The sequence below is a fragment of the Mus musculus genome, chromosome 12 (assembly GCF_000001635.26).
Source record: "Mus musculus strain C57BL/6J chromosome 12, GRCm38.p6 C57BL/6J".
Classification (NCBI taxonomy): Eukaryota; Metazoa; Chordata; class Mammalia; order Rodentia; family Muridae; genus Mus; species Mus musculus.
The window spans coordinates 103,930,797-103,957,482 of NC_000078.6; the positions used below are offsets into that span (position 1 = coordinate 103,930,797).

General features: G+C 47.7%; 1 protein-coding gene across 1 annotated transcript; it reads right to left on the minus strand.

Annotated features, from left to right (window-relative positions):
- Nucleotides 1-16,134: 16,134 nt before the first annotated feature.
- On the minus strand, nucleotides 16,135-26,101 carry Serpina1e (serine (or cysteine) peptidase inhibitor, clade A, member 1E). The gene is made up of 5 exons (NM_009247.2): nucleotides 26,061-26,101; nucleotides 19,985-20,616; nucleotides 18,251-18,521; nucleotides 17,218-17,368; nucleotides 16,135-16,413 (listed from the first exon to the last, which is right to left on the minus strand). The coding sequence occupies exons 2-5, from the start codon at nucleotides 20,610-20,612 to the stop codon at nucleotides 16,222-16,224; spliced, it is 1,242 nt and encodes a 413-aa protein (NP_033273.1). The 5' UTR covers nucleotides 20,613-20,616; nucleotides 26,061-26,101; the 3' UTR covers nucleotides 16,135-16,221.
- Nucleotides 26,102-26,686: the final 585 nt, after the last annotated feature.

Genomic DNA, 26,686 nt, shown 5'->3' on the forward strand with positions numbered 1-26,686 from the left:
TATCAGCTTCTGGAACACCGAAAGGATCTCTCATCTCGGCTCCATCCTTTGTGCTTGTGGGATCATCCACCACATCCACAGGGGCAACTGGATCAGGAGCCTCATTCTTGCAGCGTCTCACCAATCTCTCCGGCACCCAAAGAGGTTCCATCTGGTCCTGTGGAAACACACAAACAGACCCTCTCGCCCACATCAACACCTGATCCGGTCGATCCCCAGTGGAGATGGACACAATACCTCGTGGTGATGAGACCATAACCTCAATCACCTGTGTGTTCATCTGGGAAGTCAATATGAAAGTCAAGTTTTCACTAGCTTCCCCTCTGTTGGGCAATGATTTCCGTGCCCTTATGGCAATCCGATTCACCTGCTTAAACACCTGCACTGGATATCCTGTCTGTTGTTGTGCAAATCGACCTTGATCAAGCAACATATCTCTATCCCATGCAAATTCAGCTTGATCAGTGAAAATAGGACATCCCAAAAGGAGAATCTATCCTCTTTCCAGACCTCCGGACAGAAGGTCTGCCCATAGATGGCTGCCGAGGAGGCATAGGGAGGGGGAGCAGAAGCTAATTCACCTTCCTCCTCCGCCTCAGCTCTGTTGTCCTGTCCTTTCTGTCCACCTGATAACACTGTGTCTCCTTTCTTTTTCCTTTTTCTTTTTAAGCCCTTCTCTTCCGACATACTTTCTTGTTGCTCTGTAAGGATTTTCTGACCTGTCTTGACTGCCTCTACACACAGTTTCAAACAGTAACAGAGTCCATATATCAGAACAAACAAGACCAAAACTATCAGACCTACCCACAAAGGGTCAATGGGAGAAAAAAGCATAACTACACAGCGAGGATCTATTGATCACTACACTGAGGTTATCATAGTTCCTTAACTTGTCCCCAAACCGGGAACCTTAACTTATCCCAAAACCATGAACCTTTAGTTACCTTGTACCTGCTTCCTGGCAACTTTATGCTTGCCTCTATTTTATCCGAGGTCCTTCCCAAACTCCTGGGTTACTTTGTGCCTACTTCCTGGCAACTTTATGCTCACCTCTATTTTATCCGAGGTCCTTCCCAAACTCCTGGGGTCGCAAGTTTCACTCACCGTGAACTTACCCTGCCGGCAACCACTGACTGCTGAAAGTTCTGAACTCGGTGGGGGAGTCGGTTCCCCGTACGGGCCACCAATTGTCGCGTCTGCTCTCGACCAGCAAGAACGACACGACCACCAGTCCTTCTAACAGCAGTTTATTCCGTCCTGATTCTTCTTGTTTATATCTCCCCCCCCCGAACCCTGGGCCTCTCACTCCTTTTATACTCTCTCTCATCCACGCACCGCAGGCCACGCCCCCTCGCCAGTCACGAGGCTTCAGCTAATCAGGGCAGCAGGGACAAATCTCCACCAAATTGGATTCACCTGTATCCTGGTACACCTGCGCAGCACTCAAGATGTTTGTGTCTTATATGAGGAAGTCAGGTGCAAGTCATATGACTTAGCTGCAGTCCCTGGCGCCTTTGGGACTGCCGCCACACCCGCTCCTAACAGCTGGCCATGGAACTATGCCATGCACTGCTATAACCTGAGGGCCTGGCTGTCGTTGCAGCCAACCAATTAGAGCCACTGAAGAATAAAAATTACTGACTCTTCCTCACCCCAGAGCCCGACCCCTCCCATCTAGAGAGTGTTCCCAGAACACTCCTGAACTCTTCATCCTAGAATGCATTCCTGAACTCCTCACCCTAGAGTTCGAACCCTCCCAACTAAAGACTGTTCCAAGAACATTTTGAGATAATGGCCTCCTGGAACAACCTCAGAATGAACCGGGTACATTGCCAAATAATAGGACATGACCCCTTAGTTACATAGAATCCCTTGGCAGAACCCCTTGTCCCTTGGCAGAACCTCTTAGTTATGTAAACTTGTACTTTCCCTACCCCGCTCTCCCCCCTTGAGTTTTCCTATATAAGCCTGTGAAAAATTTGGCTGGTCGTCGATTCTCCTCTACACCACTAGGTGTATGAGTTTCGACCCCAGAGCTCTGGTCTATGTGCTGCTTTCATGCTGCTGCTTTATTAAATCTTGCCTTCAACATTTTGAGTTTGGTCTCAGTGTCTTCTTGGGTCCGCGGCTGTCCCGAGGCTTGAGTGAGGGTCTCCCTTCGGGGGTCTTTCATTTGGGGGCTCGTCCGGGATCAGGGCGACCACCCAGAGACCCTAGACCCTCTTTAAGGTAAGATTCTTTGACCTGTCTTGGTCTGGTGTCTGTGTTCTGTTTCTAAATTTGGTGCGATCGCAGTTTCGGTTTTGCGGACGCTCAGTGAGACCGCGCTCCGAGAGAGAACGCGGGGTGGATAAGGATAGACGTGTCCAGGTGTCCACTGTCCGTTCGCCCTTGGAGATGTCCCAGGAGGAACAGGGGAGGACCAGGGATGCCTGGTGGACCCCTTTGGAGGCCAAGAGACCATCTGGGGTTGCGAGATCGTGGGTTCGAGTCCCACCTCGTGCCTTGTTGCGAGATCGTGGGTTCGAGTCCCACCTCGTGCAGAGGGTCTCAATCGGCCGGCCTTAGAAAGGCCATCTGATTCTCTGAGTTGCTTGTGGTCGACGCGAAGTCGCCGCCGCTTTTGGTTTCTTTTTTGTCTTAGTCTCGTGTTCGCTCTTGTTGTGTCTACTATTATTCTGGAAATGGGACAATCTGTGTCCACTCCCCTTTCTCTAACTCTGGAGCATTGGAAGGAGGTGCGGGTCAGAGCCCACAACCAGTCGGTGGAGGTCAGAAAGGGTCCGTGGCAGACCTTTTGCGCCTCCGAGTGGCCGACGTTTGGAGTGGGCTGGCCACCAGAAGGTGCTTTTGACTTGTCACTAATTGCTGCCGTCAGGCGAATTGTTTTTCAGGAGGAAGGGGGTCACCCTGATCAGATCCCCTACATTGTGACCTGGCAGAATCTCGTCCAATTCCCACCTCCGTGGGTCAAGCCTTGGACCCCAAATTCTTCGAAACTGACGGTCGCGGTTGCTCAGTCTGATGCAGCCGGAAAGTCCAGCCCGTCAGCTCCCCCCAAGATTTATCCAGAGATGGAAGCCCTCCTCTGAATGGGACCTCCCCGATCATACCGATCTTAGTAACCCACCCCCTGAAGAGCGGTGTGTCCCAAACGGGATAGGGAGCACATATGGGTGTTCGGGGCAGTTTTACCGAGCTAATCTTAGAGCTGCACAATTTTATGTTTGCCCTGGTCAGGGTCAGAGCAAAAGGCTTCAACGAGAATGTGGAGGGGCATCAGATTACTTTTGTGGTAAATGGACATGTGAAACGACAGGGGAAGCTTACTGGAAGCCCTCCTCTGAATGGGACCTAATCATGGTAAAACGAGGAAGTGGCTATGATAAGTCAAACGAAGGAGAAAGAAACTCCTATAAATATCCAGAGAATGGGTGCGCTTTTAAAAACAGCCCCCCAGGACCATGCAAAGGTAAATACTGCAACCCCCTACTTATAAAGTTCACCGAGAAAGGGAAACAACACCGTCTAAGTTGGCTTAAAGGAAATAGGTGGGGTTGGCGAGTATACATTCCACCAAGAGATCCTGGGTTCATTTTCACGATCAGGCTGACAGTGAGAGACCCGGCGGTGACACCCGTTGGGCCCAACAAGGTCCTTATAGAACAGGGCCCCCCAGTCGTACCGGCTCCCCCAAAGGTCCCAGCCGTACCAGCTCCACCAACTCCACAGCCCAACTCAGTGGTACCCTCCCTAGGGACTAATACTCCCCTCATAAAGCCTACCTTGGCTTCCCCACCACCCCTAGGTACAGAGGACCGTCTGGTCAGTCTAGTCCAGGGAGCTTTTTTAGCTTTAAATAGAACTAACCCTAATATGACTCAATCATGCTGGTTATGCTATACCTCTAGCCCCCCTTATTATGAAGGAATAGCTCAGATCAGAACTTATAATATCACTTCAGATCATTCTCAATGTCTTTGGGGAGAAAACAGAAAGTTGACTCTAGCAGCAGTTTCAGGAAGAGGGCTTTGTTTGGGCCAGGTACCTCAGGATAAAGGGCACCTCTGTAATCAGACCCAGAACATCCAGTCTAGCAAAAGTGGTCAGTATCTAGTGCCCCCCTTAGACACAGTATGGGCTTGCAATACCGGTCTCACTCCTTGTGTGTCTATGTCTGTTTTTAATAGTTCCAAAGATTTCTGCATTTTGGTTCAGCTTATTCCTAGACTCCTGTATCATGATGATAGCTCCTTTTTAGACAAATTTGAGCATCGGGTCCGCTGGAGAAGAGAACCTGTTACCTTAACTTTGGCAGTTCTATTAGGATTAGGAGTAGCGGCTGGAGTAGGTACAGGAACCGCTGCCTTAATTAAGACCCCCCAATACTATGAAGAACTACGTGCAGCTATGGATGTTGATCTTAGAACTATAGAACAGTCTATAACCAAATTAGAAGAATCTTTAACTTCCCTGTCCGAAGTGGTGCTACAGAATAGAAGGGGATTAGACTTATTATTCCTTAAAGAAGGAGGACTCTGTGCTGCCCTAAAAGAAGAATGTTGTTTTTATGTTGACCATTCAGGAGTAATCAAAGATTCTATGGCCAAACTTAGAGAACGCCTAGATACACGTAAAAGGGAAAGAGAAAGCCAACAAGGATGGTTCGAAAGCTGGTTTAATAAGTCCCCTTGGCTCACCACTCTCCTCTCCACCATAGCAGGACCTTTGATTACTCTTATGCTTTTGCTTACTTTTGGCCCCTGCATCCTTAATAAGTTAGTAGCTTTTATTAGAGAAAGGATAAATGCAGTACAGGTTATGGTACTAAGGCAACAATATCGGGTCCTTCAGGAGGTTGAAAACTCGCTCTAAGATTAGAGCTATGTCCTAAAAAGAGTGGGGAATGAAGAATAAAAATTACTGAACTCTTCCTCACTCCAGAGCCCGACCCCTCCCATCTAGAGAGTGTTCCCAGAACACTCCTGAACTCTTCACCCTAGAATGCATTCCTGAACTCCTCACCCTAGAGTTCGAACCCTCCCAACTAAAGACTGTTCCAAGAACATTTTTGAGATAAGGGCCTCCTGGAACAACCTCAGAATGAACCGGGTACATTGCCAAATAATAGGACATGACCCCTTAGTTACATAGAATCCCTTGGCAGAACCCCTTGTCCCTTGGCAGAACCCCTTAGTTATGTAAACTTGTACTTTCCCTACCCCGCTCTCCCCCCTTGAGTTTTCCTATATAAGCCTGTGAAAAATTTGGCTGGTCGTCGATTCTCCTCTACACCACTAGGTGTATGAGTTTCGACCCCAGAGCTCTGGTCTATGTGCTGCTTTCATGCTGCTGCTTTATTAAATCTTGCCTTCAACATTTTGAGTTTGGTCTCAGTGTCTTCTTGGGTCCGCGGCTGTCCCGAGGCTTGAGTGAGGGTCTCCCTTCGGGGGTCTTTCACCACAAGACCTGAAAGTAAAGTGGAAGGTATCGTCATGGGAACTGTGGCTCAGAGAAGGCAGTAGGTACACATTGTACCCAAACTGACAGGAGACAAGAAATTTAGAAGAAAAAGACTTCTGTTATGAAATTATTGAAACAATGGACTCTAAATAATTAATTTCCCAGGAATTCCATGTTGGGCTAAGGGAAAGCTGGAAGCCTTGATGCTAGCCTCAGTGGCAGGGACTTACCTTCCCAGAAGAGATCTCACACAATTCTGATAACTTGGGCTGACAGTGTATTTCCTGGCTTGTGTTGTGTAGTGTCTTACTTAGTTTTGCTGTGAAGAAACACCATGGCCACAGCCACTCCTATAATGTAAACCATTTAATTGGTGCTGGCTTGCAGCTTCAGAAGTTTAGTCCATTGTCATCCTGGCAGGGTGCATGGTGACATGCAGGCAGACATGGTGCCGGAGAAGGAGCCGGGAGTTCTACATCTGGATCTGCAGGTAACACTGGGCCTGGCTTGGGCTCTTGAAACCTCAAAGTCCATCCCAAATGGTATGCTTCCTCTGAGAAGCCCACATCTGTTAATCCTCTTCAGGTAGTGCCACTGCCTAATAACCAGGCATTTCAAGCTATGAGACTATGGCAGCCATTCCCATTCAAACCACCACACAGCTACATATCTCCTGTTGAGTTCTTAACATTGTTACAGAAAAGACCATGAGCAACTGGGACTTTTTCTCCTTGGTTTGATTAAGCTGTAGTAAGTCCATTTCCGTTTGTCAGTTTGAAACCTAGTGTCTTTAAGGCAAGGCTCTAAGGGCTCTATATAACAACTATAACCGATCTATAACTAACTGATCCCTTGGCTGGGACAAAAGGTGGATCTTCATTCTGGATCCCCCTTTTTGAAGGAGCCGACTTTCCCTTACTTTCACCCTGAATAAAATATTTGAGTGCTCTGTTTCCCAGGTGGTAAAGCTGGTTGGAAAGGATTAGGAGGTTTGGCCTCACTGGAGGAGATGTGTCAATGGAGGTGGGCTCTGAAGTGTCAGAAGTCCAAGCTATTGCATTCACCCCCGTCCCCCATCTCCATCTCTGCTTCTGTCTTCCATTTGTGCATTGGATATAAGCTCTTAGTTCCTGGTGCAGTGCCATGCATACATGTCATCCTGCCTGCTGCCATGCTTCCCACAATAATAATGACCATCTACTCACCCCCTGAAACTGTGAGCAAGCCTACAATTACAATGCTTTCTTTTATACGTTGCCTTGGCAATACAAATGGAAATAAGAAACTTCTCAAACCTCCCTTTCTGTCTTTTAATTATTTAATCATCTAAGAAAATGATCCTATGCCACTGTCCCAGATGGCATCAGGATAGACTTGATATTTTCCATGGTTTGACAGATCACAGTAGAGAGCCCCTGGTCACCCTTGTCTCTCTGTCTCAAATGTCCACCCCAGACCCCTCAATGGCTTCATAAAGACCCTCCTGCAAAGACTAACATGGATCAACCTTCCCCAGTAGGTATCAGATGCCAAAGTTACACAACAGAAAGCCAACCTTGCTCAAAGGGGCTTCCTCTGAGCCAAGACAGGTAAGGGGTTCAGCAAAATGGAAGTGGCTTAGGTAAACTCTAACAAGTCTACAAAATGGTTTTAAAATAACTCATGTAGCTCCAAGGAGCCTGCAAACGGAAGGATGACAAACCTGAGGTGCCTGAAGTAAGAAGGAAGTTACCAATGGTCAAATTTTGAGAGTCTAAAAGAAAGTTTAGGTTCTTACTTCTCAATTTTCCTAGGTTAGAGGTGGGAAAACTGTGGAAGCCTGCTGAAGTGGAAGGTCAAGAAAGATCCCCTCAGGTGCCATCACTTCAGCAGCTGTGTGGCACCTTCTGGAGTAAACCTGCTTTGAGCAGCTGGCACCCAAAATGTGTGCCTTGTCTTGATTAGCTTGGGAATCCTTAGCTTTAGAGCAGGGACCCTGACAATCCTAACAAGCTTGGTGTGCCCACTTGTCCCCAATAGGCCAATTAAACAGTTGAGTATTGTTGAAAAGTCAAGAGATTTATTTCTTTGGTATCCACACTAGAAAAGGGAATGGAAGCCCAGAGATAGTCTTCCTGACCCTAGCTCACCAGGGTCCTGAAATGAGGATTTGGTTAAGCAAAGAAGCTTGGGTCAACCTATGGACCCTCCCATTATCTCTATGGCTGCACACATTATCCCTATGGTCCCACCCAGTATCCTATGGCCCCGCCTGTTATCCTTGTCTTAGCTCCCTCCAATAGGGTAATGTAATAAGTTCTCAGAGCTGTACAAAATCTTTTCCTGGGAGACAGGTTACCTTGATCCCCCATCTAGCTATTCCCAGGACAGATGTGATCTTTTCCTTCCCTTAGCAGGCGAAATTCCAGTTTCCTAGACCCATTGTCTCAAAAGTTTGTGCCTCTTCTAACCACAGAAGAGAGAGACACAAGGATCTCTTTGGAGTATTTTCTTGCCTAACTGAGTTGATTAAAATCTACCCAAATAATAAAGCTGGCATGTGGTCGTACCTGCTTTGTGCCCACAGAATGAATGGATTAGGGGGTTTTGTTGTTGTTCGTTTGATTTTGATATTGTCTTTTGCTTGTGAGGGCAGGGAGGCTCAGGAAAGACCCACATCTTGTCTACCATCCCACAAAGTATCTTACTGCCGGTTTCTATTACTGTGATAAAAAGCCATGACGAAAAGCAAGTTGGGGACGTGTCTTAGTTAAGGTTTTTAATTGTGAAGAGACACCGTGACCATGGCAATTGAATAAGAAAATGGCTGCCTGGTTCCCTGCTTGGAGAATTATTGTTCCTAAGTGTCACCTGGAGAGAATTGGGAGAACAGGGCAGCTCTGTGTCCTTTGGGAGGAGCCCATTGGGCCTTGTTTCTGAAGTGCTGCGAGCAGTAAGAAGAGTAGGCTATGAGAGAGTGGGGAGGCAGGGAGAAGCCAGTAGTCAACCTAGCAAGGCAACCAAGACTCAGGGAGGACCCTCCTTCACATCCCCCTCATCATCATCACCTGTCTCCTCCAATTCTTTCTCCCCTCCCTTTAACCCTCCCCTTTCATATCTCTTTCTCTGTCTTTATTCTAAGATTCCTACATGGGGTGTACATGGAGGTGGGGGTGGGGTGCTCCCTCTACTTGAAGCATGCCATTAGAAAATGCCTAAAACGTGCCCCTGAGGTGTGCAGAGGCCACGGCTGCAGATCTCCCTCCTGGTGGGAGGCAGGCTCAGGTGTGCAGTAACACCCACCTTAGAAACCCCTGCTAGAGTCTACACTTCTCAAAACAATGTCCCTGTCTTCCAACGAAGGTCCTGACCTCCCTCCCCCTACCCCTGAGCAGATGACTTCGTCAGCTTCTTCACATCTCCTGAACAGAGAGATGGTTCATACTCTGGTCTCTGGATATATGGGTCTGGGGCAGGGGTGAGGGTATGTCTCCTGTTTCCTTCTTGATCTTTTGGACTTGTCTTTCATGTTTGGGGGCCCCTCTGGCCCTTCGTCCTTTTTAAAACACCCTTTCACTGCTTCACACTTGGACCTCTGCATCATTTCTTCAGTGGTAAAGAAGTGCTTTTTACTCTCAAACAAGAGCCCCAGTGGGTTGTGTCTTCATTCCTTGAAGACATGATATCTCTGCATGTGGGGAAAGGGTCTTTGAAAAGAAAAGGTTAAACTTTAGAAACTTACCATGACAAGAATGCTGAACTGGTGTCTAAGTGCTTCATAGAGCGAGAGGAAGCTGTGGACCCACGGAGAGTGACAGGGCCACTAGGTACCTGCCTGAGGATGACAGCAGACAGAATGACTGTTCCTAATGACTCTGAGGGCCAGAGTCATATATTTTGACTTGGACCCAATAATAATTTCTGGTCTGTGTCTTGAAAACTGTTTCAGAGTAAGTTTCCATTCAAAGCCACCAAGTTTGTGACATCTGGAACAGTAGCCCAAGGACTCTGGGGCAGGGTTCTCAGCATGGCCCCATCTCTACCTCCTTCTCCATGTGTTGGTCCATCTTGGTGAACAATTGTCCTGTGCATTTCTGGATTCAACCCAGCATGCACAGCAGAAACGAAGATGGCACAGACCACCTCAACACAGCGCCATCCCACAGAGTATCCTGATATGAGGGACCTCTGTGCTGACACTTGCTAGTGAGAACACCAAGACTGTAGGAGGGGTGAGGGCATGCTACGGTCAAGTGGGACAGGGAACTTGGGCTGCCTGACTCTGCTTGGTGGGACTGTGACTAAGGAGCTCCTTCTAAGTCCTCTGGCCCTCTCAGCACTGACTATGGATACTGCACAGCTGACTAATGCCAAAGTGCCAACTTAGGGGCAGGTTAAGGACTGGCAATATTGTGCATTCTGCTTGGGGTATGGGGCAACCCAGGGATAGTCTTCTTGTTTGGCCAGTGAGGGAACTAAGTCCAAGACAATCACACATTACCCTGGACTGACACCTGGAAATGGTGGTAGAAATGGAGCCATTGTATCAGGTCCTACCTCAGTAGACTCAGGTGATTGTCCCAAGGGTCCATGAACTTGCTGGCTGAGCAGGAGGCACATTTGTTGGGCTCCTATGTTCTTACACATCTCTGGTGTTCATGCAGTGATTGATACAGGGAGTTCCCTGAGGTATCAGTTTCTCTCTTGTTGCTGAAACAAAAGTCTGACAAAAGATACTGAAAGAAAGGAAGAAGGGAGAGAGAGAGGGAGAAAGGGTAAGGGAGGGAGGGAGGGAGGGATACAGGCCTTTACTTTGGCTCAGTTTGAGGAATGACTGCAGGACCCTGAGGTGCCTGGTCACACTGCATACATAATCAGGATGCAGAGAGCTATGTATGCTGGTACTGAGCCTACTCCCTCCTTTTACACAGTCCAGAGTCCCACAGGGTTAAAGGAGAGTTAGAGAGACATAGATAGACAAGAAAAGTGAAAGTGGACTTCCTAATATGGTTCCTACTCATCAAAAAATGTTTTGAGAAGAAACGGCAATAAGTACAGGAGCAAGAATCTAAACAGGACCAGAAGGGGAGAAGGGAGGACCCAGGGGCACTATGAAACCCCCAAGTCACTGTCTGTTTAGTGGATCTCCAGACTTAGGTTTCTCCCACACCAAATATATACATAGCTATTGTTTCTCCGTCTCTGTAGTTTGGTCTTCTGTCTTTCCCAGTGGTTCAATTCCTTTTTCATGGTAAGGACTGAACTCTACAGTCTCCTAGGTGACCACCCTCACCCTTTTATAGAAAAGTGCCACCTACATTTAGGCAGGACTTCCCATCTCAGCTAACCTAAGCTAGGACCTCCCTGAATGACAGGCTCAGGATCACTCCAAGGTGACTCTAGATCCTGTTAAGTTGACAAAGTAAACCTGTCAAGCATCAGAAACAAACACAAGCTTGCAATCCCACCAACAATGGAGGAGTGTTCCTCTTTCTCCACATCCTTGCCAGGATCTGCTGTCATCTGAATTTTTGATCTTAGCCATTCTGACTGGTGTGAGATGGAATCTCAGGGTTGCTGTGATTTGCATTTCCCTGATGATTAAGGATGCTGAACATTTTTTCAGGTGCTTCTCAGCCATTCGGTATTCCTCAGGTGAGAATTCTTTGTTTAGCTCTGAGCCCCATTTTTAAATGGTGTTGTTTGCGGTTTCTCAAATAATTGGACATAGTACTATTGAAGGATCCCGCAATACCTCTCCTGGGCATATATCCAGAAGATGTTAAAACTGGTAATAAAGACACATTCTCCACTATGTTCATAGCAGCCTTATTCGTAATAGCCAGAAGCTGAAAAGAACACAGATGCCCCTCAACAGAGGAATGGATACAAAAAAATGTGGTATGATAAGAACTTCAAGTCTCTGAAGAAAGAAATTTAAGAAGATCTCAGAAGATGGAAAGATCTCCCATGCTCATGGATTGGCAGGATCAACATTATAAAAATGGCTATCTTGCCAAAAGCAATCTACAGATTCAATGCAATCCCCATCAAATACCAACTAAATTCTTCAATGAATTAGAAAGAGCAATCTGCAAATTAATCTGGAATAACAAAAAACCTAAGATAGCAAAAACTTTTCTCAAGGATAAAAGAACCTCTGGTGGAATCACCATCCCTGACCTAATGCTTTACTACAGAGCAATTGTGATAAAAACTGCATGGTACTGGTATAGTGACAGACAAGTAGACCAATGGAAAAGAATTGAAGACCCAGAAATGAACCCACACACCTATGGCCACTTGATCTTCGACAAGGGAGCTAAAACCATCCAGTGGAAGAAAGACAGCATTTTCAACAAATGGTGCTGGCACAACTGGTTGTTATCATGTAGAAGAATGCAAATCGATCCATTCTTATCTCCTTATAATAAGGTCAAATCTAAGTGGATCAATGAACTCCACATAAAACCAGAGACACTGAAACTTATAGAGGAGAAAGTGGGGAAAAGCCTGGAAGATATTGGCATAGGGGAAAAATTCCTGACTAGAACAGCAATGGCTTGTGCTATAAGATCGAGAATCGACAAATGGGACCTCATGAAACTGCAAAGCTTCTGCAAGGCAAAAGATACTTTCAGTAAGACAAAAAGACCATCAACCGATTGTGAAAGGGTCTTTACCAATCCTAAATCAGGTAGGAGACTAATATCCAATAATTATAAAGAACTGAAGAGGGTGGACTCCAGAAAATCAAATAACCCCATTAAAAATGGGGCTCAGAATTGAACAAAGAATTCTCACCCGACGAATACCGAATGGCAGAGAAGAACCTGAAAAAATGTTCAACATCCTTAATTATCAGGGAAATGCAAATCAAAACAACCCTGAGATTCCACCTCACACCAGTCAGAATGGCTAAGATCAAAAATTCCGTCGCTAGTTTTGTACACAACTCATGAAAAAATTATGGGTTTGGCCTGAGCTCCTACAATAAGCTCTGGCACAGTGGAGCAGATCCATGGTATTGGTTACCATTAATAAAAAGAAAACTGAACAGAAGGGAAGGATTTTAGAGCTCACTGGCTTCTCTGCCACAGCACTCCGGTGGAGGCAGTTTGACAGATGAAAGTCTGAAAGCTTTCTCATGAGGAAAGAGTTTCAAGGAAACTTACTCCTGGAGCTTTGGCCATCCCCCTAACCCACAAAATTAATTTTCCAAATTTGCATTAGTCTAGTGTATGGATCCACGTGCTCTCTATTTTGTATTACCTTATTGTAAATGCCTTTTAAGATTGTATCCTGAGTTAGCTAAAGCCTTTCCCAGTGTTCCTAGATTCCAGATAACAGCAAGGAGCTTAACCTATTCAGCAACTAATTAAGCACTAAATAAATCAAAGCCATTTACTCAGTTGTCTACAGTAAGAGACAAAATTCTCACTGAGATAATAATTTTATTACTCACTACATTCCATACCAAGAGTGAGTTATTATACTATCCTAATTATGAGGATTCTTCAGACTACATAATATTTAACGAGGCCTAGAGAATTTCGGGGTCAGTGATACTGAAGCCTGTCAAGAGTTAATAACCCCCTGGTGCTATTAACACTAAAGTGTAAAACTCTTACCTTACACGGGGCCACCAGAGGCAGAGGTGTTAATCTCTAGGGTAAACATTTATCTGGTTCCTTTTGAAGTCACTACTCTTGCACCTTGCAAACTTCAATGTACCTTATTCTGTTATGATTTGCAATTTACTCTGTATTATAAAAAGTCTGATGCTCGACTAGAACATTACATTCAGATCCAACACCTCTCTTGTGTGTGTGTGTATCTGTTTGTCACTACATCCGACTCTTTGTCCATCTGCTCGAGAGACTCTTTTCATGCAGATAAGGGGCCCAGAGGGTCATGGTCACTTCTCCTGAAAACTGGAAATTCCAGTTCATCTGGCTTGGCATGGAAAAGCATCCCCCTCTGATTTAGCTAACAGTGCCTCCCTCCCTTCCTCTGAAAAGTGTCCTGAAGCAGCCTGTTAGACAGGGCCACACCACACACAGAGATAGAGCATGTAAGGCCATTATTGTGTCGCCACACACCACGTCTGCTTCTATCTCACCTATCCCGGAGCTGAGGATGTCCCTTCCTGTGGAGGAACAAGACTAGAATACCTTAGTCCCTACAGACACTCTGCTGGTATCTACAATTGGGCCAGAGAAATTGTGGTAGCTTTTAGGTCGGATGCTGGGTGGATGGGGTGTGAGGACAGCAGGTAGGTAGACCTGGGACTAGAAGACCTGCATCCTGGGCTGGCTACATAGAGCAGCTTAGTTAACCTGCAACAATGGGGGGTCAGAAAATACCTGGAAATATAGATGGATAGGAGTAGGAGCTGTGCTGTTTCCCTGGAAGTTGGGGTGGGTATTTCAGGAAGATGCCCTGGTGTGCCTCCCAGGGTGTGGAGGGACTAGATCCGTGTGCAGTCAGCAGTGAACGGAGCTGTTGAGGATTCTAGGAGCCAGTGCCTCCCAGGAAACTGGTTTTGCTCCTTACTAGTCACATGACTTAGCAGGAGGGAAACAACCTCCTAGAACCTTATTGTCCTCATCTTCAGATGGGGTGAATGGGAGCACATCCCGCCTGAAGCCAGCATCATGCTGTGGCCATCACAGGACCCCACCTGAGTAAAAAGCTGGGGTGTCAGCCTGACTTGCAGCCAGTCAGAAAGGTGAACAACAAAGCCATGCCTGCCCCCAGCCTGCTGTCATGGTCTTAGGGGGGCAGTTCCTGAACCAGAACCTCCTGTCAGTTCAAATTCTGATCAGTGATGTTCTGAAATGTTCTGAGACATTTCCCAACTTCAGTCAGGACACACACAGCAGGGACCTCAGAATACAGATCACCGGGCCTTCAGGGTTCAAGTCCTTCCTAGAGGTGATTGCTAGAGTTTGTGTCATCAGAAGCAACTGAGGAGGTTGGAGCCCCTGAGACGAATATGCCCTTTGTTCAGACAACAGTCAGGACCCAGCAATAGGCTAAACCAAATGACACTGCACAGATGTGACCTCTTGCACTCACAGGGTGCTCTAAGACCTAGGCCTTGCTTATTTGTCTATTCTTGATCTGAGAGTAGCTGATAGGATTCCTAAATCAGCCTAAGATGGGCAGGATATTTCCAAAATAGGAGCATTCTGGTAGAGTCGGACAGCAGGTTCACTCTGCTCCATCCAATGGACTTACAGATATTGGAATCATTGGTTTTGTCTGGCATGGTGACCAGGATGGCTTTCAAGTTAGCCTCCTGCTGTAGCTATAGAGATGTGACTATCGCTGAAAGGCAGTAAGGAGAACAGAGAAGGGAGGAGCTGGGGCATGGATGTTATTTGAGAGACAGAAGTGATCATGGAGAAACCCTGGGTTCTCCATGTGATGGCCATTTGAAGCCACCCACAGACCATGGTCCTGTAACTGAAGATGAAGATGGGGGACATGGAGTAAATAGAACCAGGCCTGCTATGCCTGTGCACTTGAGACCCAGAGATGCCCACCCTGCTCACTGGGAGAGGGGTTGCTTCTAGGAAATGTGTGAACCCCTCTTCTAAACACCTTGGCAGACAGAAACAACAAGGAGCAGGTTGGGGTCTCGCTCCTGCTCCATGGAAAACGGGCTCGGTTGTGTAGCGACTTGCTTTGTCCTGAAACATTCTCCTCTGGAGGGAGATGGGAGGACCCTATACAACAGCAGGAAAAAAGGCCAGGAAGCCTCTAAAAAGTATGGGGTAGGTCCTCCCTGACCTACAAGCCTCTCCCTGACCACAGGAAAGCAGTAAGCAATAGCTGGGGAAAGAAATGTCTTTTGCAGGTTCTCTGCCAAGTTGTTCAAGGGTGCTCCCAGGATGCACCTATCATGAGCTGTCACTCATGCTAGGGGTGGAATTTTCAGTGATGCAGCTGCACTTGAGCCATATAAATTACCTGCAATAAACACATTGGTTCACCATGCTAGAGTTGAATGCAGTGATACCATTGGCACCCTGTCTGGGGCAAGCAGAAATTTGTTCATATCTCTCTGGGAAAAGTCATACAGCAGCCTTGGCCAACAATCTCCCCTAGCCATTCTCAGGAAATTGCAGGTAAGATGGCGGGGCCAGCCATGGTGAGGTGACATGTTGGAATGGGAGGGGACGTGACCCTGCCTTGATGTAATAGAAAGATGGCAAAGCTGACAGCTGGCCCCTGAACTGGCAGCTCTGAGAGCCCGTGGCGATCACCATGGTCTGTGGCCCCACTGGCAGTGGGAGGGACACCAGCCTGGGGCAGAGGGCAGAGGAAAAGAAATCACTAGAGGACATGTGCTCTTGCTGGACCCTGAGTCTTTGAGCATGAACTGTATGGTCCTCTCCATTTTCCAGATATGAGTTTGTTTTTGTTTGTTTGTTTTTTTTAAAGCAGATGGTTCCAGGGCCAGAGTCTCTGGTTTCAGCCACAGTCCTCTACCCACAACCTATTTGCATGGCTGGAGAAGATATCAAGATATACTATGATTTCAAGTCCACAACAAACTAAGGGCATAAAGACACGCGCACACACACACACACACACACACACAGAGAGAGAGAGAGAGAGAGACACACACACACACACACACACATACACACACACACACACAAACCCCACAAAGTCAAGGACTTTCTGTAGCATCAGGCATGAGCCAGGCCAGCCCGTGTTTAATGGAAAGGAACCCAATTCAGAAGGAAGGATGACTTCTTAGGGTGGTCATTTATGTGTGGGATCTACCACTTTTCCCACAAAGAGGGGGCTCTGAGAGTGTTCTTCAAATATTATGAAAAGGAAAGGGCGGTTGAAGTGCAAGATAGGGGGCATAGACAAAAAACCGCCTTGTAAGACTGTAGCTGCTGCAGCTTCTGTTCCTGTCTCATCGATGGTCAGCACGGCCTTATGCACAGCCTGTGGAGAGAGAAGCAGAGGCCCAGTTGCAGACAAGGTGATTACCACTCCTGGCTGGAGCTAGATCTCACATGGGACTCACCCAGGGAGGACTTCACTAGGGAGTGTCTCCCTCCATCTCTTCCTGCTCTTCCCCCAGACCCCTTTCACGGTGACCACCTAAGAACTCTCCTCCTCTTGGACTCTTCGCCTGCCTTGGTCCATTCCCCTCTGTTCTGCCTTCCTGATTCAGTATCTCATGGCCTGGAATGCATCTCAGAGCTTCAGAGAGAGGAACTTCATGTTCTCTATGCAAGTGTCCCTGTTCAGTGTGTGGCTGTGAGCACATTGTAACACGGTATTGAGGATGACCTTTGATGCCCAAACTCTTAAGGATATTCTGCCCATTCTGAACTGCCTTTAATTTCTCAGAAATCATACTTTCTAATGGATGTTTCACTAAGAGCTCTAAGTATCAGGAATGGATGATTCCAGAGCACCCTCTTGAGGTCACCAGGCCTAAACCTCTATGTGAACATATGTAATCTGAGTCCAAAAGTCAAATTCTCCAGATAATGATGAAACCAAGGATTGGGGCAGCAGCTCAGGGAAGGGCCCACAATTCCATCTGCATAAGAAGACCCTCCCAGCTGACATCTGACCACACCCTATCCAAGTGAATCCTGACAGTCCTCAGAAAGACCTTAGCCTGGGATGGATTAGCATCCTTTTTCTCTTCCCCAGCCTTGCTCTGAACTACCTCCACATCCTGTGCTGCCCTACAGTCAGTCACACAGGACATCAGGACATTGCTTGCATGGTCACCTGGCTGAGCTTCAGGGGAGCATTCTCCTCTGTGATTCCGGAGAGGTCAGCCCCACTGTTGAAGATCCGGGTGATGCCCAGTGGACTCATGAGTGTCTCCAAGTTATAGTTTCCAGAGATGGACAGTCTGGGGATATGGATCTGGGCTAACCTGGTGGGCAGGTAAGAGTTAAAATTATAGGAGTTTCATGGGATTTCTGTGTTCTGTCAGACCCACCCAGTTGTGGAATAATTTCTGGCTGGTTCTCACACTGAAGGTGCCACTAACCCAGCAGGACATGAAACCACCTTCACGTGCTTCCCTTTTCCATGGTCACCTTCCAGCTGAAGAGAAGGTGAAATCAGTGGGATTTCAAAGCTCAAGCTCCTGGAAGCCCCTGAAATGCCACCTTCTTCAAGAAGCCCTCCAGGCAGATTCAAGGTTTTTACAGGGAGCCAAGCCTCACTATGACCTGATGTGTTTGGTCAATCCCTCCTCTAGAGCAAGGGATCCCCCTTGGATCTGATTCTCTCAAGGGAGCTAGGGTCAGTACAGCTGAGTGACGTTCCCCTCACCCTCATAGGGCTGAAAGCTAAACTACAGGGAAAGAGAAGGGCCCAATAGGATCTGACCAGCCCTCAGGATCTTGGACCCACTCTGGTCTTAGCCTTATCTGCTTCTCTGCACTTTTATTGGTTTTAGACCTAATCAGAGGCCTGGCCGGGAAGGAAGGATACAACCTCTGGATTTAACACACTTAACCTCAAGACTGCCAGAAGTTCCATGTAGCTCATGGTTTCTCACAGGAGAAGAGCCCGGAATTCAGAGTGCACAGGTCCTCTGATCTGTGGAGCACGCTCTAGGACAGCTGGGTCCTGGAGACCTAGCAGCAACACGGAGGACTGACAGGAACAGAGCCTTGCCCTGCATACTTGCCCAGAGAGCTCTATTTCTGGCCTAAAAACTTAGCTGTGGCCTTGGATTAGAGTCCACCCTCTGCAAGCACTTTCTGTCCTTTGGTACACTCAGGGAAGGTCTCGGTCTGGGCGTCACCTTCTGCGCCTGTTTAGCAGGAACTTAGAGATGAGCTCCTTGTTGAGAGTTTGCTCCAGATGCTGCATCTTCCCATCATCGGGCAGGAGGAAGACAGCAGTGGCGTTGCCCGCGTAATCCATCAGCAGCACCCAGCTGGAGAGCGTGCTGCAATGGTGCACGTCAAGCATGCCCGAGAGGGTCATCATGGGCACCTTCACCGTGGTGGACTCGTCCACGTGGAACTCAGCTTGCTTAGTGTTCTCAGGATCGAATGGCTTCTTCCATTTGCCTGAAGAGGGGAGAGTGAGAGCAGACCTTAGACAATGAGGTGGTGACACAGCCCATTGACTTTTCCTGTGCACGGGGCAAGGGGTGGGGGGGGACACTACTAGCCTTCTAGGCTGCCCAGGCACTTTGGTGAGGGTAACTCAGGACTCAAGGAGGGCTTAGACTTTCCAGACCACAGAAGCTGAGAGCTACCATCCTCGTGGTGCCTAGAAAATATCTTACATAATTGTTATATACTTATAGAAAGGTGACTTGGGGTTATAAATAGAATTCCTGATAATTCTATTTGTTAGCTTCTTATCAGGAGTGGCACACTAATTGGAAATTCAGTCATAACTCAGGACAAATGTTTTGTGGCACCTCAATCCCCTTTCTACATTCAAGGGTTCAGTGCAGAAGCCTATCTGCTGTATAAGACCACCACCGTCAAGAATGCTGGAGTAGGTGGGGACTTTGGGGAACCACCAACAAGAACCCATCAGAATGCCTTAGAGTCTCAGAAACATATCACCAAGGCCATTAGAGTGGGAGAGGCTCCAGGGAACCTGTCACCAAGGTCATTGGAGTGGACACAGGTCTCAGGGACCCATCTCTGAAGCTGTCAGAGTGGGCTGGGTTCTCAGGGACCCAAGATCAAGGCTGTCGGCAAGAGAAAGACAGCAGGAATCCTAACTTCACCTTCCTTTTGGATAGGAATTGGTGAATGGGTTGGGGTGGAGTTGACACCTACACTTGTCACAGAAGTGCTGGGACTTGAGCTGTGCTGGCCTGATAGTCTCCTCCACAGGACTCTGTTGGTGGCAAGGGAGTCATGAAGGCCAGAGCACCTTCTGCTTTTGATTCCAATCTCTGGAGAGTCTTGACCTAATGACTTCCAGGCTGGAGGCCCTGCTTGGGATGTTAGTTGATCAGGTGCTTATGTCAGTGCACTGGGTAACCTCCCTAATTCTTTAATTCCCCACACAGCAGTCAGCTAGCTTTGTCCCTTGTAATATGGACAGTCACACCCCAAACAGGTAAAATGGCTGGTCCAATATCAAGGCTAATAAATTAGAGTGGCCAGATTCGAGCCAATGTTTCCCGAGGTCAAAATGGTGGTTTGCAACAGAGGGGCTGATCAAGTACACTCCATGGAATGGTATCATCTTCAGACCATCACAACCAGGACAGTTGGTTCTGAAGCTGGGAAAGGAGTGCACATTCTACAACTCTCCTTTGTAGGGGAGATGAACATTAGGAAAACCAAGGCTCCAAACAGTCCTTCAAAGAAGTTAGTGGACTTGATGTTTGAAGCCAATTACTAAGCTTTATTGATAATTTGAAAGATGTCAGAGTTTACACATCATAGAGTAGGGAACGTGATGGGGCAATACCACAGCTTGGCATGAAAGCTCAGAAACTGGTCCTCAAGAATATGTATGGGTGTCTCCATGGACGCCAACTCAAGCTGGTTTTGCCACTTACCTTTAAAGAGAATGTAATTTGCCAGGACGAAAACTGTGTCTTGTTCTAGTTTTTTCACAGCCTCAACTATCTTTCCTTGGGTTCCCTTCTCCACAAAATCATTAATCACTTTCTTGGCCTCCTCTGACTCTGCAAAGTTGACAGAGAAGACTTCTGCCTGATAATGGTTCTTGGCCTCTTCCAGAAACTTCTCCACCAGCTTCAGGTCATTGTTGACAAAGAGGCCATTGCCTGTGCTCAGCTGCAGCTCACTGTCTGGTCTGTTGAGGGTTTGGAGGAGGTGTTGGAAGGAATTGTGGATGTCAGCCTCCGATGTTTGTGTGAGGTTGAACTGCAGGCCCTCTAGGATCTGCGTGTGAGTGTCACCCTTGCTCCCTAGGGAGAGCATAGCAAAGGCTGTGGCAATGCTCACTGGGGAGAAGAAGATGTTGGAAGTGTTGGACTGATGGACCAGCTCCCGGTATAGACTGATGGCAAAGTCTCCCAGGTTTGTAGCAATCTCATGGGAGGCTGGGGACTGATCCTTCTGGGAGGTGTCTGTCTCCTGAACATCCTCAGCCAGAAAGCTGGGGACCAGGCAACACAGGCCTGCCAGAAGCAGTAGACACCATGAGATGGAGGGAGTCATTTTCCTGCAAGACACAGAAAGAGATGCAAGGTCAGGGCTGTGGTGACTCCTATCAGCTACCACTTGACACAATATCAAAGTAACTGGTGGTCTAGTAACAGGCACTGTGCCCAGCCTAGATTAAGCATTGTTCTGAACTGCTATCTTTGAAGAAAAAATGTTTAAAAATGGAGACAGTTCTGTAGCTAAAGCACTTGTTAGGCAAGTGTGAGGATAGGAATTTAGCTGTTGAGAACACACATAAGATAGGGACATAATAGCCACCTACAATCCCAGCATAGGGGAGGGGGGAGTAAGGGACAGGACATCCATGAGACAAGTGGGTTGGCTTTGCTAGCCAGAATCTCGAAGAAGCTCTGAGAGAAGTTCAATGAGAGACACTACTTTGAAGAATGAGGTGGAAAGTGGCTGAGGAAAACATCCAACATCAACTTGAAGCCTTTGTACACACATGCACTGGTGTGTGTTTGCACATACTTGTTCACACATCACACAAATGCACGTGTGAAAACAAAGTAAGATCAGATAGGATGCTCTCCATCTGTCCAGTGTTGTCCTGAACCCTCACATGTGTGAACTCCCAGGATCCTGCAGGGAAGCTGTTATTGCCCTTCAGTTTGCTGGGAAGGGAGATGTTGAGCTATGCACTCCAAGTTAACAAGTGAAAGCACAGTGGACTGATTACACTGATGGGTGATCCAGTTCCTCACCAATTCTCTCAACCGTTCAGTTTCCACCTGAAATGGTCTTGAAGCACAGGTCCCCAACCCATTTTGTAGGGAAGAAACCAAGGCACCGGGTGAGAAGTGGTCTTGTCAGTAATTATAAGAAGAACGCTGTGGTCTGGATTAACAATCACTCAAAGGTGGAAGAATCCATGGGAGGGTGCTACTGCTACCTCTGGTCCCCAGGGAGAGCAGGTTGATATACTGGTGATCCTTACAGGAGAGGAGATAAATGTTGGTGACCTGGGCACACAGAGAAGTCTAAGGTTGGGAAAAACTAGCCAGATGAGCTGGAGAGATGGCATAGTAGGTAGGAACACTTGGTGCTCTAGAAGAGGGCTTGCGGTTGATTCCCAGGACCTCCAATGACAGGTTACAACCATCTGGAACTAGTTTCAGGGCATCTGTAGCCTTCCTCTGGCCTCCTTAGGCACTACACGTAGGCAGAACACTCATACACATAAATTAAAAATAAATGCATTGAGGAGGAAGAGGAGGAGGAGGAGGAGGAGGAAGAGGAGGAGGAGGAGGAGGAGGAATGCAGGCACTGTCCACACTCAGCCCTCACAAGGAACCTCAGTCCCTAGTGGCGTTCCCTAAAAGAGGCACTGTCTCTGACCTGCTCTGTAATCCCAACCCAAGGCTGGCATGTCCTCATCTCTGGCAGCCCATCTGCCATCTTGCCACTACTCCTATCACAGTTCTGGAAGAGCAGAAGTTAGTGCCTCTGCTTTAATATGGGATATGTGTGTGGTGGGGACATCTATTCATCACAGACCTAAGTTCTGTCACCCTCTAGCTGTGTGAGGCAGGACAAGTGATTTGATCCTTGTCTTCCCTCTCCTACAAGGTGGGCCTGGGAGAACTCAGGGCGTTAAGTCTCTGCCATATCAGATCTTCCATGGACAAGTTCACAAAGGGTAATCTTGGGGATGGACGGGTGGCAGATGCTGCAAGCTCAGAGGTTGGAAAAAGGGGTCAGAGAAGGGCAATGTGTTGTGTGGCTGAAGTGAAGCAAGACTTGAGTTGCACCAGGGAGGGCAAACTCTGCCTGCAGACAGCCAAAGTCAAGATCACACCCCCAGCACCAGCCTCCCTGGTTCTACAGAATTCTCTTTACTCTGACGTGCCACAGGCTACTAGTCTACAGCCCCATGCTCTCATCATATTGGGGAAGCTGAGGCCACATCTATGAAGAATCTTCAGGCAGCCAGACCACATAGTCAGCTATTAGTTCAATAATGAAATCACTATCCTTTTTATTTTACTCTTTTGAGAGAACCTCATATGTCTCAGGCTAGCCTTAAACTCACCATCTAGATGAGGATGGCCCTGAACATCTGATCCTTCTACTTCTAGAGTGTTGGGATGAAAGGTGTGTACCACCATGACCTCTTTATGTAGCTCTGGGCTTCATGTATCTTATGTGAACACTCTACCAAGAGAGCTACACTCCCTAGACCCATAGCTAGAATTATCATCTTAATACAATAAGACCCTCAAGTTTGGGATCTGCAAACCTCAAGGGGGAAAGTTGAAGACAAGAAATATTGAATTTTGCCTGCCCTTGACCTGTAAAAAGTATCTTTCCAACGTTATAGCACAACAGAGCACAGAAGTCTCTCTAGCTACCACCGTGCTTTCTGCCCTTTCACTGTAAATAATCTGGAGATCCGAACACGGATTGCACAGTACATGTTGATGTTTTCATAAACAGGCTGGTGTGTTAGGGCTGGAGAGGACACTGAATTGAGCTCTGTATATTTCCATTCCTGATGTTTTTGTTACGTCTTGTTTGGATTTTAGCAAGCCCCCTGGAAATTCCCCACCTTCGTCAAGAAGCTGGGCTTTCACAGGGTGGCAAGAAAACATACCAAGTGACCTCAAGTCAGAGGCTGACAGCAAGGCAGAGATCTTCCTGTGTCCATCTCCTCGGGGATGGGGTTGATTACAAAAGCATGCCTCCTTACTCTGCTTCTGCCTTGAATTCTAAGGAGCAAACTCTGGTCCTCAGACTTGGGTGTTAAGCATTGGACTGACTGAACTATTTCCTCATCCCAGACATTGGACTTAGTGCCAAGGATCTCTGTTTAGCAGGGTTGGGGGGAGGGGGGAGATGAGATGACATGCTCTGTTTGGGGGCTGCTGAGCCTCAGGGAGGGGGCCCTGCTAGGGTGGTCACACTCTCTTCCATCTTTCCCTTTTCCTCCTTCGATGGTGAAGGGGCTGAGGCCTGGAGAGACACAGTCCTTGCCCCCATCCCTGACTGACACAGCAATATGCTTGGGTCTCAGACTTGAGAAAACCAGGGCTGGGTCAAATTGTTGAGAAGAAATAACTTAAGTGGGGAGAGGTTTGTTTCAGCCACAGTTTGAGGGGATATGGTGCTTCCTGGTGGAAAGGAATGCTGGCGGCCCCAGGCCAAAGCAGCTGCTGGCTCTCCCCTCAGAGGGTGAGGAAACAGGATAGGGAGGGCCAGAGCTCAGCTCACTGCCTCCTTTTGTTTGGACTCCCACACATGGGATGGAGCACCCACATTTGGAGCAGGTTTACAATCTCAGATAATCCTCTTTGGGACAGGCCTTTAGTGTTCAGCTACTGTCCTAGGCATTTCTTAATCAGATCACAATGCCAGTGGATGTGAAGTGTCACAGGCCCTGACTCTGGTCTCAAGCATCCAGGTAGGTACGTTTTGCATCCCATCCTGTTCCTTCAAATCTAAGGGTCCTGAGCCCTGCTTTCTCCCTGCTGAGCCCCTATGACCTTCAGGTCCCTGAGACAGGGAAGACAGACAGACAACTGGAGAGGAGGAAGAAGCTTAAAATCCTGTGGTGTAGGGACAGAAGCCAAAAAGCTGGAGATCACACATGGTGACATTCTGACTTCAGAGGTTGGTGGGTGTGGCCTCTGGGAGGCAAGAGAGAGGCGGTACCTCCCCTTTTTCATTCTGTACCATTGTAGCTAAGAGAGAAAATGAACAATCCACTAAGGGTAACCCAAGCAGACCCAGAGAATCAACTGTAGCAGGCCACAATCTGTGGAAGCCCAGCTCTGCCATTTATTGCCAGTGGCCCTGGGGCAAATGACATCATCTCTTTAAGCCCCCTGTTTGCACAGAGGAGTCTTCTAAAGAACAGGGCGTGGCAGGAACAAAGTCACAATTAACTAGCATAGACAGATGGTCTCCTGCTAGGCAATGCCAGGCCTGGGTCAGGTGCCTGTCCCATCACCCCCATGTGCACTGCCCGATCGATAGCAGTCATGTACTGTGCAAACACAAGCAATAACTGCAGTCCTTTTGGACATGCTCACAAAATGTGTTTTATACCCAGTTCATCTAACTTTCCCTTCACATTAGTTCTATTTTATAGGGAGAAAAACTGAGGTCCAGACAGGCTAAGTCACATTCTCAACCCCACAGAACCAGCTGGAAAAAGAGCTGGTGTTCAATCTCACACAGTTTAGTTCTAGGTTCTAGCCCTTTTCTATGTACAAAATTGAAGCCAGAACACTTGAAATAGATAGCAGAGGGCGGCTACTGAGGCTCCACTCTATACTAGTGCTAAAATGACAGGTCTAAGGCTGGATTGTTGCTCCTCTGTGTGACCCTACACCCCTTACTTTTGGAACGTCAGTTACCTGAGGAAGATTAAGTGAGTGGTTCAGAGAGCCAGTGTTCAGAGCTCCCAGAAGCACCTATCATTAGCTCTGGCTTTTTCAGGATATTTGTATCCTGGGAATCTGGCTGCCTCGCTCTTGCTTACATTACAAAAGAGCAGGATGATAAACCAAACCAATCTCCATAGAGCAAGGCTGGCCAGAGGGAATGGGTGAAGCTCTTCTGCCTAATAGAGCAGCGAGGTTAGAAGCTATCCAAGGCTACAGCCCAGAGGGGAAGATGTCTCAGTCAGCAAAATCAGGAGCCTGAAGTCTGGAGAAGCTGCCTCAGTTTGAATGGTAGGCTATGTATGATTGGGACAAACTATTATCCTCATCTCCTCATCTGTAAAATGGGAATAAGCCAGTAGCCTCCTCCATGAGGGGCTGTGGAGCTGAAATATTACATGAGTGCTTTGCTTAGAGATGGGACACCTTAGCACGCTCACTCAGGAAGTTGTCTCAAGCCAAGTCTCTCTTTCTCTCTCTCTCTCCTCTCTCTCTCTCTCTCTCTCTCTCTCTCTCTCTCTCTCTCTCTCTCTCTCTCTCTCACACACACACACACACACACACACACACACACACACACACACACACACACACAGATCTCCCAGGCCACTATGCTTGAGACAGCCACCGTGACCTACAGGCTGAGGTCCTAGTATGTGCATCTAGGGTATGGCTGGAGAGCCACAGCTCCCACTGTCCTTCTAGTCTTACCTTGCTTATCCACGATGCAGGGGGTGGGAGCAGGGCTGGAAAAGGGCATACAGGAAAGACTAGCAAAGGGTGGGCACTGTCTACATGGAAATGGCTGTGGCTGCACCTTGGCCCCTACACGTCTTTGTCTCCTGTCACCTGAAGATACTAGCTATCTACTGGGCAGCAAGGTTCAAGAAGGGAGCTTAGGGATTGATGTTCCCATGGCAACAAGAGGCCTAGGTGCCACAGGTGTGATTGACTTTATCATCCCTGTATTACCCCTGCTCCCAGAAGGGCTGCCTGCTTGGGAAGTGCAGAGACTCAGGGGCCCCTCCAATATTTCCCCTGGGAAAAATATACTCACAGCTTGCTGTCTCAGAGCTGGGTGGTGACCGAGGCTGAGGAGACAGAGCCCTGTCCTAGTCTGTATTTAAGCAGTGGGAGCCAAGGGGGATATGGGGGAGTTTGCTAGTGAATATTAACCAATGTCACCACAGTTATTGGTAGAGCAAACAGAGAGGGGCTATGTCCATCGATTGGGCACTGAGGTACCACCCACACTGTTCGGGACAGAGCTCAGCTCTCTCTGGTCCTAAATCAATGGAGTCTTAAGCAAAGCAGTTAGAACACCCATCCCTCATAAACACAACAAACACAACATCCGGTGTCCAAGGTGTGTCTGGTGTCCTGAGTCACATTGCCTCTAGGAAGACACAACATGGCTGGCTGGTCCTGTACTCTCCTGGGCAATGCTTGGGTTGCTCACATGTAAGCAAAGTCAATATTTACTGAGCCATCTGCTTCCAGATGCCTGGGGCAGAAGATTCACTGCCTCCACCAGGGGCTCAGAGTAGGTTATGTGCCCACCTGACAAATGGAGACACAGGACCAAAACAAAGAGATTGCTCCTTGCGAGTGTAGATATGAATTCTTTGTTTCCTTTGCAGGAGAATGGACTCTGACTGACAGGAAATTCCTGACAGGCTGGTG

Excerpts from the sequence above, each read along its gene's own strand:
- Serpina1e (NM_009247.2), bottom strand. The coding sequence starts at position 20,612 with ATGACTCCCTCCATCTCATGGTGTCTACTGCTTCTGGCAGGCCTGTGT. Across the intron at positions 18,522-19,984 it reads AAATTACATTCTCTTTAAAG|GCAAATGGAAGAAGCCATTC; the intron begins GTAAGTGGCAAA and ends TCCCCTCTTCAG. Across the intron at positions 16,414-17,217 it reads CTCCCCTGAAGCTCAGCCAG|GCTGTGCATAAGGCCGTGCT; the intron begins GTGACCATGCAA and ends CTCTCTCCACAG.